At 45.3% G+C, this 14,880-nt stretch overlaps 1 protein-coding gene across 5 annotated transcripts in view; it reads left to right on the forward strand.

Annotated features, from left to right (window-relative positions):
- The window catches only part of CPM (carboxypeptidase M), a 330,252-nt gene that overhangs the window by 272,161 nt on the left and 43,211 nt on the right, over positions 1 to 14,880 (forward strand). For all 5 annotated transcript variants that reach the window (XM_069629712.1, XM_069629710.1, XM_069629709.1 and 2 more), the window contains 2 exons: positions 2,139 to 2,323; positions 3,444 to 3,596. In XM_069629712.1, the coding sequence (XP_069485813.1) occupies positions 2,139 to 2,323; positions 3,444 to 3,596 (338 nt within the window). The remainder of the gene's footprint in view (positions 1 to 2,138; positions 2,324 to 3,443; positions 3,597 to 14,880) is intronic.

Here is a 14,880-nt window from a genome sequence, read left to right on the forward strand (position 1 = left end):
CTCCGGACCTCATTCATGTCATTGTGCATGTCCTCATATGTCCTGTATGTGTATCATACATTCTGTTCTCTTTTCTTTCGCCTAATTTTTGCTTTGGATGAAAAATCCCTTTGTTTGGTACATGAACTGCAACTGCAAATCAATAGTGTTGAATTAAGATCTGAGTAGAGGTTCTACTCTCAGGGATCCAGTTTGAAAAGCTACTACTGTACCAGCATGCCATGCTCACCACCAAACGAGAATGTAGGGTGAGCAGCATGTTATGTTAAAGGTATTTATTGGGCACACCATTAGGGATCTTGGCACTGCATCCAGCAGAACAGTGACCTGACAGCCCCATCTAGCAGAGTAAAGTCTTCAAGTCTTGCTGAAACAACTAAGGATTGTCAGTGGTCCGAAGCCACCGGCGAAGTGAATTCCACAATTTTGCAGCTGCCACTTTAAAGGTACGACCACCAACATGAGACAGTGGCACACTAGGAACGTGAATAACAGCGGCCTCCTGAGATAGAAGGTAGCAACAAGGAAAATAGTGCCGGAATTTCCACTGTAAATACTCTGCAGCCGTACTGTAGAAATCCCTGTGTACAATACACAGGGACTTGAACTGGACTCGCTTAGTAATCAGAGCCAGTGTAATTGACGCATTATAGGAGAAATGTGCGAAGCAAATGGAATACGAATCACAGCCCATGCCGCTGTATTCTGTAAAACTTGAAGCCGCTGCAACAAGTATTGGGACTGGGCCAAGGAAAGCGAATTACAGTAGTCAACACCACTCAGAACAAGGGAAGCCACAACAGGGGCATGCAAATGTGGCAGAATAAAAAATAAAACCTTTTGCAGAATCTTTAATCTAAAATACCTACAACCTGAGCCTCCAACGACAGTGAAGATGAGAGTTTAACACCTAAATCCTTTACCACTGGGACAGGGCTGGGAAATGGGTCAAGAGAGGGGGACGAGGAATCTCGGGTCCAAAGAGAGACACTAGAGGGCGGGTGTCTACCACCAATACCTCTGTCTTGTCCCCATTCAATTTAAGCCAATTATCACTCATCCAACCTCCCACCATGCTCACAAAGATTGAGTCGCACAATAATTTGCACATCATCAGTATAGGAGTAGCAATGGAAGGTATGGGCATGGATGAGTTTAACCAAAGGTTGTCTTTAAATGTTGAATAATGTAGGGGACAAGGTGCAGCCTTGGGGTATCCCACAAGAGAGAGTTAACAGACTAGATTGAAACTTAGAAAGGGACTGAACGCCACCAGTCAAAAAGGATTTGAAGCAGGCAAGCGCCTGCCTGGACACCCCAGCAAGGATCGAGCAGGATGGAGTGGTCGACCGTGTCGAACGCAGCTGAAAGATCTAATATCAGCTTCGCCACTCCACCCTGATCTGAGAGTCTGGCGAGGCTGTCAATCACAGAGACTAGAACACTCTCAGTACTGCATCGATTGGAAGGGATCGAAGAAGTCCAAACTTTCCAGAAAAGAGCTGAACGAAGGAGAAATCAAGGATTCAAGTAATTTCATTTTAAAAAAGGCAGTAAAGAAATAGGGTAGAAATTTTATAAGAACAGACGAATCCAGTGAGGGTTTTTAAGAGGAGGATCACCAATGCATGTTTCAAATTAGCAGGAATAATCCCAGAACAGCAAGAATGATGCACAGCCTGTGTCACCCATTGGACAATTTGTGGCATGATGTCTTTTAAAACCCAGGTTAAACAGCCACACCTCCTAGATTTACCACATTCCACTAAGCCCTGTGGCCCCATATTCTTGTGAAACTCAATCAACGTGTTCACACCAACACTGAAAGCCAGATGTTATCGAAGGCTTTTAAGCCTGAACCTAGCAGGCACATTTACCAAACATTCTAGTGTGTTGGGGAAGCAACAGTGAAGCTACCCTCATTGCTACACCAGGAGAAAGATTCAGAGTACGGGCAGAATTCCTCTCGGCCTCTAAAAGGCCTCGCACCTAGAGACCATTTGAATGAAAAATTTTGCACTTTGCACATTTTGTCTTACAAAACACTGCTTCTTACAAAATGTACAGTGATCGAATGTTGTTGAATCGTAAGTCTCAGTTTGGGGACATGAATAAACGATGTGCCCTTGCATTCCAAGGTACAATCAGAATATGAAGGATCTCAACAGGAACTTCCCAGATGCCTTCCAAATGAACAATGATCCACGAGAGCCAGAGACGGAGGCCGCGATGAACTGGATCCAAAGCGAGTCGTTTGTCCTCTCCGCCAACTTCCATGGGGGAGCAGTGGTTGCCAGCTACCCTTACGACAACAGTAATAAAAGTAAGTCCATTCATGCTATGCTGCACATAGTTACTCTGTATGATTGTACAAACCAAGGGCATCACTGCAAATTTGATGGCATTTCCACGGCCAAGACCACCAAACTCAAATACTGTTAATGAATGTGTAGGGCCTCTTTAGGTATTCCCTATTTTGCAGTGCTAAAGAATTCCATTGGAGAAATGTGGTATTACAGCATCAAGTACTTACTGCATTCTATTATAGGGACATATATACCCCATATTTAACCCATAATAGTGCAGAATGATAAAACATATTCTATTTGGCAAAACACATAACAAAGCGCCTACTGTGGGATTACAGTGCACTTTGAGTGTGGCCTGTGGCTAAAAGCAAAAAGAGTGCATGCTCTCATGCTGTGGTGGCCAGAGAAGTTCATGACATTGTTTACCGTGAATCCATGTACAGCCACGAACATTGCACATTTCTGTGCAAAATATCTTGCACAGAAATGTGCAATGTGAATGCATGTCAACACGCAAGAAGGATATGTCTGGAAGCTGATACGCTAATCATTCTATTTCTTGTGCTAAGGGACATTTGCAGGCATCACAATGCAAGAGCATGCACTCACCTTGCATTCTGTTGGCAACCACAAACACCCACACACTCTGTGTAGCAATTCTGAACATCCAAATTACACAGGCTGCTGAAATTGGTGATATTTACTGGTCATGCAGCTGTCTTGAGACATTTTAGTCATTTATTTGTATTCAAATGTATATTAGAACAAAGGTAAACATGCTTCTTGTATAACCTGAAGACAAATATGGTTGCTAACTCAGATTTGTAGTAAACTAATAGAGTTCCTAAATTGGCTGTTGGAGTGCTAAGGAATGTCTGCCCCAATTGATGAGTTATTGACAGTTTAATACTCAGGAGATATAGAAATTGCACTTTTAGTTATGACACAGCTGTCGTACAAAGGTTCTATAACTTCTATAGTTTGTGAAGAGAATGTAACTTTTTTGTGTTTTCTTTTTACTGTAAATTGTATGTGTTTTTAATGGTTTGAAACTCATTTGAAAACAGTTATTTTAAAAATGTATATGTCATGAATATCATGGTTTTTTCTTTCTTTTTCTTTTTACAAATGTAGGTAGAGAGATTCCGTCGCCAGATGATGATTTTTTTCAATATCTCGCCCATACCTACTCCAACAGCCATACCACCATGCACACAGGTGTCAATTGCGGGACAGCAAGATTTGTCAATGGCATCACAAATGGGTTTACATGGTACACCGTCCAGGGTAACTATTCTATTTAATGTTATCCAGCATTTGTTTCACTCTAAACTATGTCTGCAGACTATTGGCTGCTCTTTAGAAGAAGCTGCTGTAAGTGCATGGATTTGCTCACCCCACAGCAGGAAGGAGAGACAGGCAGAATTCTCACCCCTTGAGCAATCCCTATGATATTAACACCACCCATGGCATCAGGTGATAATTACTATTGTCATCATTTATTTTGCAAAAATGACTTCCCATTTTTTATGGCTTGGTATAAATTGGAATTTGTCTAATTTGCGTTATAATATTAAACGTTACTTTTGAAAATATTTGCTTGTAATAGGTTTTGCTTCTCCACTACTTCAAGAACTGACATTTTGTCACAGGAAGAACCGTGCACCTGATCCTCCCACCACTCATTTTTGCTTTCTCCAGACTCTCCTCCCTTAACCACTCCCAAACCTTCCCATGCCTCCTCCCTGTCCTAAGTCTGAATCTTTTATGTTTTTCCCACTCCCGTCATCCACGCTTTCCATCTTGACCCATTCCTTCCTGTGTCAAAGTCCCTTGACTGGCTCTGCAAACAACTTAGCCACCGCGAGCCAGTGAATGATGGGCCAAGGCACTGAATGGGGAATATCCCTAGGTTACACACTCCCTTGGTCCACGTAACTCAGAAGAGCCAGTCACATTAAAATGATCAGACTACCCCCAGGTGAATCCCAAGGCCCTTCTCACACCACTGCCCCATCGTAGCAGACCAGCCCTGAAGGGTTAATACATATCAAAGCCTGTTTCCCTGCGCAGGGAAGCGAGAAGCACTACCACAGTCTCGGTCACAGGCAACACTGGCCCTCTTCGAGGTCTGTAAGAGACAAGTCCTTGTGGGACTAATCCCATCAACCAGCTCATTTGCCCCAGTCCCTTCTTATGGGCCATGGCTGGCTGAGTCCTTGGAGAGATGGCAGCAGAATAAATACTTGGCTGCCTGCCCTATACTGGCGCATGACAATTTAGCTACCTGCCTTTACCAAACAGACGACTCTGGTATTTGCAGCTGCAAAACATTGATCTTTGTTTCCTGGCTTTGTGATCACCCCATCTCCCCACCGTCCCCCAATCAACATTTTATGGTAAGTACTTCATAATATTTGCATCAATGCTTCCCCCAATATCTGAGATGTTAAACTGAGCACACATGGGTCTTCCCAGCCATGTAGTTATCACAGTGTGCACAGAATAGGAACTATGCACTCACTAAACCATTATCAAAACCACTTTGCAATGCACAGCTTTCTGCTTTACAACAAACTAGCTGATATACCCGGCGTTGCACAGGATTTAATTTTCTTATAGGTACTATTTGTTAAAAATACCTAAAGGTAGCTTTACGCTTTTCAGAAAGGTGAAAAGAAGAATTCACTACATTATTTCTCATTTTAAAAATGTTTTCTCAAAGACTACACAACACAATTTATTGTTCTTCTTAAAAACTCATAAACTTATAACTACGTGAGAACCGCATGGAGATTTCTGCGCAGCATGATAGGTGACATGATGCCGACGGTGCCAACAACTATGGACCTAAAGTTCAATATTACTAAAGTACATTTTTTAACGCATATCCTTGTGCCATTACACAACCTAGGTGGGTCGAGATTGTGAAGTAGCATGATGGATGACCCAACTTTCCGTCAAAGGTGATGTGGTGGCATTTCCACAGGGGTCGAGTGAGTTGAGGAATTCTGTTGGAAGTTTACGGCTTTGTCGGCATCCACCACCACATCTATTGAGCTGTACTCAGTAACTGTGCCAGGAAGCATATCCTGAATCTGATCGTAGGGCCTGGACCTAGAGTTTTGTTCCTCTTGTCAGGACCGGTCCCTTCGATGACCACGTTGATGTTTCACGGATTTCAGGCAACCTTCTCATGTGTGAAGGTTCTGAAATCCTAGGAAAGGGATGGGGCGTCCAAATGTCATGTAGCTAGTAATGTCCGGAGTGTGCTAGCAGGTAACTATGTAAAATTTGGTACAGATTGGTGAAACCGTGTGGAATTGTAAAAGGAACAACGCTTCACCAAGCCACAAACCCACAAACAAATGTTGACTTGTGCTGAAATCCTGGGAACGGGGTGGGGTGTCCAAATTTCATGTAGCCAGTAATGTCCGCAGGGTCCTAACAGGTAACTATGCAAAATCTGGTGCAGACTGGTTAAACAGTGTAGAATTGTATAAGAACAATGCTTTGCCACAAACCCACAAAATGATTTTGACTTTTGCTGAAATCCAGGTGAAGGTGTGGGGTTTCCAAATGTCATGTAGCCAGTAATGCCCAGAGGGTCCTAACAGGCAACTATGCAAAATGTGTTGCAGATTGGTGAAGCGGTGTGGAATTGTATAAGGAAAAAAGCTTCGCCACAAATCCTGCCACAAACAGATGTTCACTTTTATATATATAGATTTGCCCACAAACATTTGGGGTCTTGTATCAGTCATGATAGTTAATTTTTTTCTCAGCATGGGCTTTCGATTATGGCGAAGCATCTAGGTTCTCTTGTCTCAGGGGTAGGTGTGTGTGGGTGTTTTTTGTTTATTTTTGCTTCATACAGGATTAAGGGTAAGCTTCTTACTGCCTCCTTCAGAAAAGATCTGTCCTAGGTGCACCTAGTTTTCCCCAGTGTCAGTTTTTGGGCTGAATGCTGCCCATTGAAAACCACTAAAGAACGTCCCCCATGTGTGCGCATCCCACTTCCATACCTCAAACTTCGCTCCACCACAAAACGACTCCCTAGATCTCCAATCTCTTTCCTTTGAGTTTCCTTCTGGTTTTTCTTTTCTTTTTATCTCATCTATCAACCATTTCTTACTCCATATCTACTCGTATTCTTTTAGGCAACCTAACTGTTCTTATTTTCTCCACTTTCATCTCTCTTTGGCTACTCCCCCACTCATTTCTGGTCATCTTCTACTACACTTTATTAATTTATGCAGTGTTCTCTCCATTTCTTTTTCTTTAGTTATGCCACCTATAAACCGAAACTATTGCTTTAGGGTACAACTAGGGAGAAATGGCATGTTAGCAGGGACACAAAGCTTGTAAGTGTTCTTTGGTTATTAAACCACACACTGACTGCCCATGGCCATGCTAATCCCTGTGGCCATTCCCACCCAGTTCCTACCCCCTCCCTGCCCAAAATGCATCCTCCTGGGATCTCTTTGAAATGGCTTTATCAAGCCTTACCATCAGACATTGAGCTCGAAGTGCCTACCATTGTTTTTTTAAGGCAGTCTTCTGAGAGTTAACGACTTAATTGGAGCTGTAAACACGCTACGGGTTAATACAAATGTTTTAACCAAGTCTGCCTTCAGCCAATAGATTTATAAGCACTATGCATGCCCTTCACTTGAGTTATAAATAAGCATTAGGAAAGCCAACAGTTTTGGCTTGTGTATAAGTATTAGGCATTTGCCAAGCACTACTACTATACATCCAGGTACTCCTACCATTTTGCAGCAGCTGCCATCTATTGCCTGTTAATTCCACTACGGCAGTGTCTGGCAAATGCCTTCATAATTCAAAACTCTTGGAAATGCCAATGATGGTTTCTGTTTGCCTACTCTTTGCCTTTCCTTCGCATCCCTAACCTCGTCTTTTTTGTCTTTTGCCCCCTCTTTAGCTCACCTCCACCTGAACTCCCCCGACCACGTCTCACTTTACTTTCACAGTCAGCCCTGCCAGGTCTCTCCCTAATGGTCACATTTTGCATTGCAAAGCCCCCTTCAAGTTATGGTACATTTACACAAAGAGGTGCTAATGTTTAGGATGGTGGATAAACAAAGGCTATTTTGCCAGCATGTGAGAGGGGCCATTAAAACACAGGCCCGAGCAGGCTTCTGTCCACTATGTGCCCTAGGCAGCAACTCTGTTCTCCCACCCTTAGAAACAGCCCTGTTCCAACCCATGCCAGGTTCCTTAGTACATAATTCTGAAAACCCAGAAGCCTATCCAGTCCTGAAGCAGAATTCGGTTATGTGCATTCCTGGCTGCTTTGCAGCTCTGGAGCCTGGGCAGAATGCTCTGTGAGCTCATGTCAAACTCCAGCCCTACCTAGAGCGGCCCCTTTTTTCCGTCACAATTAGGAAAAAATCATTGGGCCTCATTCCGACCCAGGCGGTAAGGGGTTTACGGCAGCGTAAACAGCGCCGACCCTTACCGCCTGATTCCTAGGTCCCTTAGCGCCATGGAGGATTTAACACCTGCTTTTAGCAGGTGTTAAAATCCATGGCGCTAAGGGACCATGTTGTTAATTACGCCACCGTAATTTACGGTGGCGTAATTAACGCCTTCCCCACTCCCATTATGCCCTATGGGGCAAAAATGGGAATGGGGAAGGGTAAATGGGGATTGGGGACTTACCGCCCCGCCAACCTCGGAATGGGGCGGTAAGTCCGCCAACCACCATGGCGTAAACGCAGTTTACGCCATGGTGGTAAAGGTACGACCCAGGCGGTAACTTACCGCCTGGGTCAGAATGAGGCCCATTATATTTTCTCCATCTATTTCCTACATACAATGGCCCTCATTCCGAGGTTGGTGGTAGTCATGGCGCTATTTGTGCCATGACTACCACCAATAACGGTACCGTGTCCGGATTGGTGAAATGGGGACTTAACGGTCCAGTCCGACCTTGGCGGGACCGGTAAGTCCCCATTCACCAAATCATTCTCCATTCCCATTTGAGCCCCTATAGGGCTCAATGGGAATGGGGAGGGCGCAAATAACGGGCCTGCGTATGCCAAGCCCGGTATTTGCGCCCAGGTCCCTTAACGGGCCCCGACCTTAACACCTGGTCAGACCAGGCGTTAAGGAAGGGACCCAGTAAGGGACCTCGTAGTAGGGCGGTAAGGGATTACCGGCACCGGTCTCCTTACCGGTGCCCGGTATCCCTTACCGCCCTACTCGGAATGAGGGCCAATGTATCTCCACCCTGATTTCCCATCCAGAAGCAAGGCACATTGTCTCTATCGGCAAAGTCCAGAGCGAGGCGGTGGGGTTTGAAGGACATGCATACCCCTCAGCAATGCACGTCACTGAAACTGGACCACCCCCTGGGTACAAGGACATGGTCTTTGATTCTGGGCCCAGAGCTTGAGCCTGTTTTCTAAGGAGAAGTGTGCAAGCAACTCATGGTGCATACCCCACTCCATATGTTTTGAGGATCCTGCTGCTGTTGTGCCTTTGGGGCGATGTGGTAACAACACAGCACTGCAACCGGAACCACCGCTGAAGCATATTGAGTCCGGATATGCAGGAACTCCACTGCACCAACCTAGTAGAAACAAAATAACATGGTGTTGTGGCCATTGTGAAGAGGTGCAACACAGGGTGGGACTGGGATTCTGCTCCTCTGGTAGGTTTAGGGGAGTGATGCTGGTAGGAGGATCTGCACCCACTGGCTCCACACTTGATCATAGCCGGTCAAATAGCACAGCGAGCTAAGCGCTTGCTCCTGATATCTGTGCGCAGCCTGGTGTAGCAGGTTTGAATTCCGGCAGGGTCAACCCAGCCTTTCATCCATCCGAGGTCGATACATTGAGTGCCACTCTGTGAGATAATAATGTCTTCTGTTATTTCAGTGCTCCGAGACCAATGGGCATGTAGCGCTATATAAGAAATACATTATTATTATGAACATCGCAGTGGAATGCCATGTATTATGGGCCTGTCCGGGTGCTGATTCTGAGCAGATCCACTGAACTGAGAATAGGAGCTGGAAAGCGGCACCTATGTGATTGTATGGGGTGTGCTAGTGAAGTGTGATTCTACTCTATGGGTGAATGGTGATCTTCTGCAGCGGCTGCGGCAGGATATAGTGGGACTGCAATCCCCAGTGTTCCCCCGCTGCTTCTCCATGGCTCCACTCTGCTTGATAAACTCTGGGACTATACTGGCGGCGCAACAGAGAGGTAGAGTCGCTAGACTTGCTGGATTGTGATCCTGATATAAATGTTCGGACTGGGGCTGTGCTTCTTGCCAATCAGCCCCCTGGGTCCTTCATCATTCCAAAAATAAGGAAGGACACAGTGCATCTAATTTGAATTCAAACAGTCAAATATTCTTGATTACTTATATGCAAAAGGCATAAGTGCTATCACTAATGAGGCTTCAGACCAGTGCCACAATGTTTTCAGAAACATGTGGTCCTGCAAACAAATTTGCAGGAACAGTGATGCACTCTCAAACACAGAGAAATACACCATTTCATATAAGAGAAACGTCACACTCTCAATCGTGCTCATTGATTATCATCTCTAAATTAATTTCACCAGGAAGTACCAACAAATGTCCAATGTCATTCTAAGAAATGTTTTAATATAAGCCAAGGATATAATATAATATAAAAATATAATCAACATTTCAGAAACAGTGTTAGGGGTCTTGTTGCACTCAATGGCCCTCATTACGACCCTGGCGGAGAACCATGGTGCAATTTGCACCATGGTCCATGGCGCAAAGCTGCCAACTCCGCCATGGGGGTTGGCGGACTTACCGCCCCATTCCGACCTTGGCGGGGCGGTAAGTCCCCAATCCCCATTTACCCTTCCCCATTCCCATTATTGCCCCATAGGGTATAATGGGAGTGGGGAAGGCGTTAATTACGCCACCGCAAATTACGGTGGCGTAATTAACAACAAGTCCCGTAGCGCCATGGACTTTTCCGGCTGCAAAAAGCAGCCGTAAAAATCGCCATGGCGCTACGGGACCTCGTAGTCTGGCGGAAAGGTACGCCATGCATTACGCCGGCATAAACCCCTTTCCGCCAGGGTCGTAATGAGGGCCAATGCGTTTTGGGCCTCAAACAGGTCTTTTCTTCAGCACATAAATACTTCCCAATGTGCCTACAAAAAGTGATATATTTTAGCTATAATATATGTCTCCTTGGTGCGAGGATCCCGGGGATGCTACCATCTTGTAAAGCCCCAGTGAGCCGGTTATTATAGCTATTAACACCCGGGGTGAATGCCCATGGTGCTAGTAACTATGTATTTTTTTGAAGCAACGGGTTGTGGCGAGGGCGGGACTTGTTTCAAAGAAATACTCACCCAAAATGCCACCATGTAAATGGAAGTGAGGCTCCGAGCAGCGGCCCTTTTGCATTTCCATGGTGGCACAGGAACATGAGAGGAGCGGCCCGGCAGGCATGGCGGTGCCACAAGCCTAACATGTAAGTGGAAGATTGGAGGAAGGAGCAGACATGTTAGAGCGAGCGGAGAAGCGAGGCAGGGCAGGGTCCGGCTGTCGGTTTACTCGGAACGCAGGATTATACCATGATATTCAGCTGTTTTCCAAGCAACCTTATTGGCTGATGTGTCCCACCCCAGGTGCTAATAATTCATATCGTCTGGTTAACTCCTTAGAAGATATGTAATGAAAATAACTATAAGCATGGGATATACATACCATATCAGATGTAAACTCGGCAATAAAATCTGGAACACTAACCCAAATCACATACATAAACCAGCTAGGACGGAAAAGGTCTGCACTGATGATAAAAACAAAGAGAACAGAAGTCATAAAACCCTTTTTAAAAGAGCAACTTTCCAAAGAAGCTGCACAAAAAAGTATGTCAAGTATCTTAGTCATGCCCACATATATGGAGCAAAAAAGTATGTTAGCTGTAAAATATTCTGACTACATAGATTAAAACAGCTAGAATGGAGATTAAAGTCGCCAATTCACCCATAGATAAATAGAAATGTATCATATCCATACCATAACACTAGAGGCGTATCTTAAATTGCCACTCACCTACCTTCTAAGTTACCCTTATAGGATATTTTCGATAGCATGCCTTGTTTCTAATATGAAATGGTGTATTTCACCGCATTATAGGGTGCATCACTGTTCCTACAATTGTTTAGCAGGACTACATTTTCCTTAATCATTTCAAATATATTGCGTGCCTTTCGAGCAATTGCAGGAACATTGGCGAGCAGCAAGTGCATAATGTTCTTCTATGGCCACCAGTTACTGACCATGCTTTTGGTGCTTGCGAGTCCCATTTACCAGACATGGCTGCCCCTTGTCTTGGCTATTTGAAACACTCCACCAATATGATGGGTCGGAGGGCTTTAAAACATCAATAGGCAATCAAAGCTTGATAGATTCACACAATCTAGTGCAACTGAGTCCCCCAGGCATACAAGATTATGTAGTACAGTACCCAGGACTCCACAGATTCCAGTGCAACCGATATGCAAACTGTCAAGCTCCGGTAATTCTTCAGAGCCGAAGATAGGAGAAATGTAGGTTGATGGCCTTTACCCACAATGACTTGCAGAGAATTGCTAAAAGGGTACCTAGGACTGAAAAGTGGCAACATTGGAGGGCACTGTCAAGACGCTACCTTCCCCACATGGCAGAGGATCTAGGTCACAGTAATGCATTGGAAACTCGTGCGGAAAATGCTGATGGCCGCTCCTGCCTCTAACATTAGAATGTTGGGGCTGCCATGACCCAGCACTGCCCCTAGAGAAATTGCTCCTGGAAGAGATGGGGCTTCTCCGCTGTCACCCATCCTCACAGCAGAGAGAGCACACAGGGCCCTTGCAAAACCACCCCTTAATGGTACTCCATGTTTGCTGATTGCTAGCAAAACAAAAGAGGAGATGGCTGGAAGGTTTCAAATTAATCTGAACCGGATTGGTTGCACCCTCAGCTATTGGAACAAGAAGCCATACTTCAATTTATCCGAATCAACAGTTGCATCAACCATGATACGGCCTGCCTATCAATCTATCCAGACTGCACTCAAGCAGTACTGTGATCCAAAGTTGTTTTCCACAGTTTTTTTAATTTTTTTATTTTTTTTTATTTTTATTAAATCCAACAAAACAATACAAACCAAACTGGCAGTGCATATATCATCAGATCCATTATACATTTTACTTCAATTCACTGCTTCCCCTGCCCCTCCCCCCAGTCCGAGCCTAACCATCTTCACATTCCATATCTGCATCCTGTGGCTGATTCTCCCCATCTGTGGGTTCATCTGGGTTCGGAATTGACCCAAACAGTTCTGCTATTAGCGATTTCCAGGCCATCAGGGACTTTGTTCCCTCCAATCCCCCAGCACTGCTTGCTTCCTGCCATACCGTAGATTCTGCCTCCGCCCATTTCTGCAAGTCTTTCCACCACACCTCCACCCTTGGTCTATGACATGTCTTCCATCCCATGGCTATTCTTCTCTTTGCCAGCACATATGCCAAGTCTTTCAGTTTGCTCACATGTTTTAGCTTCTTAGATCTTGGGAACCCCCCTAACAAACAAGCCCACGCCGTATCCACTACAATCTTAAACTCATTCTCAGCCAGCTTACGTTCCACCTCACTCCAAAAGCGTGCAATGACCGGGCACGACCAGAACATATGTACCATGCCCGCATTCTCCTCGTCACACTTGGGGCATGCCTGCCGTCCTACATTCGCAAATCTCAATATCCTCTGAGGTGTCATATATGCCCTGTGCGTGATATACAGTTGTATCTGTTTCAACCTAGCATTTCTGGACACCTCCTTATGATACCCTTGCACCCGTTCCCACATCTTGTCTTCCATCGGGGTCCCCACTTCCGTTTCCCAATCCAGTCTCAGTTGGGTGATCTCTTTCCCCACTTTGAGCATCAGCATCTCATATAATCTAGATATTTCGTGCCCCCCTTCCGCTATGTCATAGATTGTATCTAATATGGCATCTGGCTCTCCCTCTAGCACAGTTTCAGGCCACATTCCCTTAACTCTTTGCACCATTCTATGGTATGTAATAAACTGACCCGGATGCAACCCAGATACATCCCGCAACTCCTCAAAGGCAACGATTGAGCCCTCCTGCCAAATATCTCCCATGGTTGCTAGCCCTACCGGCTCCCAGTGGTTCCTGATTATCTTCCTTAGCTGTGCATCCGCCCCCGTTAATGTAACCAATGGTATCTGCTGAGAGCATGGAGTTGAATTCTCCAACATCTTGCACGCTCTGCGCCACATCTTCCACCCCAGAAACAACATCATGGGACGCCCTTTCAGTTCTGCCCTGGGTACCCACATCATTTCTTTCAAATAAAAAGGTGTACAATCTTGCCCAAACAACCTAGATTCAGAGGTCTCCTCATCAGAAAGCCATTTAGCGACATACTGCAGTTAGCTCGCCACATAATACACCTCGTAGTTGGGCAATTGTATCCCCCCTCTTTCATGGACCTTCTGTAACTTCCATAATGCCACTCTGTTCCGTGTGCCATGCCACAGGAAATCCCTACACATACCGTTCAGTTTGATGAAGAACTTTTAGGTATCAGATATGGTATGTTTGCAAAATAGTGCAGGAGCCTAGGCAGGACCACCATCTTAAGCATCGCTCCCCTCCCCATCATGGCTAAGGGCAACCTCACCCAGAACCGCATGCAATTTTCAATTTTTTTTAAAGCCACCTCCGTGTTATGCCTATGCTCTTCCACAGTGTCGTAAATGTCTATTCCTAAGCACCGAAACGTACCAACCGCCCCTGGCACCAGCAATACAGGTAACCTCTCCACCGGAATCCCCGTGTACCTGCCCAACGGGAACATGCTTGACTTCTGGGGGTTCACCGCTATACCAGAAAGACCTGCATACCTATCCATTACCTCCAGGATATATTGGAGATTTTCTTCCGGGTACCTCAAGTACAGCAACATATCATCTGCATATAGAGAAATCAGATGTTTTTCCCCTTTCACTGCAATGCCTATTGTATCATATTGTTGTCTCAGATATATCGCTAGAGGTTCCAGGGCCAGTATATAGAGCATTGGAGACCACAGACAGCCCTGTCTGGTGCCCCAGCTGAGCTGCCACCTTTCCGATATCACCGATCCCGTCTTAACCCTGGCCAGCGGCTCCTTATAAAGTATCTGTGCCCACCGTACATATCCGGGCCCCAACCCATACCCTTTAGGGCCGCAAGCAACCATGGCCACTTGACCGAATCAAAGGCCTTTATTGCGTCCAAGGACACTATCACCATTTCACCTGTATGTCCGCTACAACCTTCAATAATTCGCTGGAGTTGCCTGTGATTATTCGAAATGTTCCTGCTTGGGACATATCCGGTCTGATCAGGGTGTAGTAATCTACTAATTACCCTTTTTAATCTATTTGCCAACACAGCCGTCAGTATTTTACTGTCTTGATTCAGCATCGACAAGGGGCGGTATGAGCTACAGCTGTGCCCAGGCTTATTGGGTTTGGGTAGCGGTATTATA

The sequence above is a fragment of the Ambystoma mexicanum genome, chromosome 12 (assembly GCF_040938575.1).
Source record: "Ambystoma mexicanum isolate Mex_15411 chromosome 12, UKY_AmexF1_1, whole genome shotgun sequence".
Taxonomy (NCBI): domain Eukaryota; kingdom Metazoa; phylum Chordata; class Amphibia; order Caudata; family Ambystomatidae; genus Ambystoma; species Ambystoma mexicanum.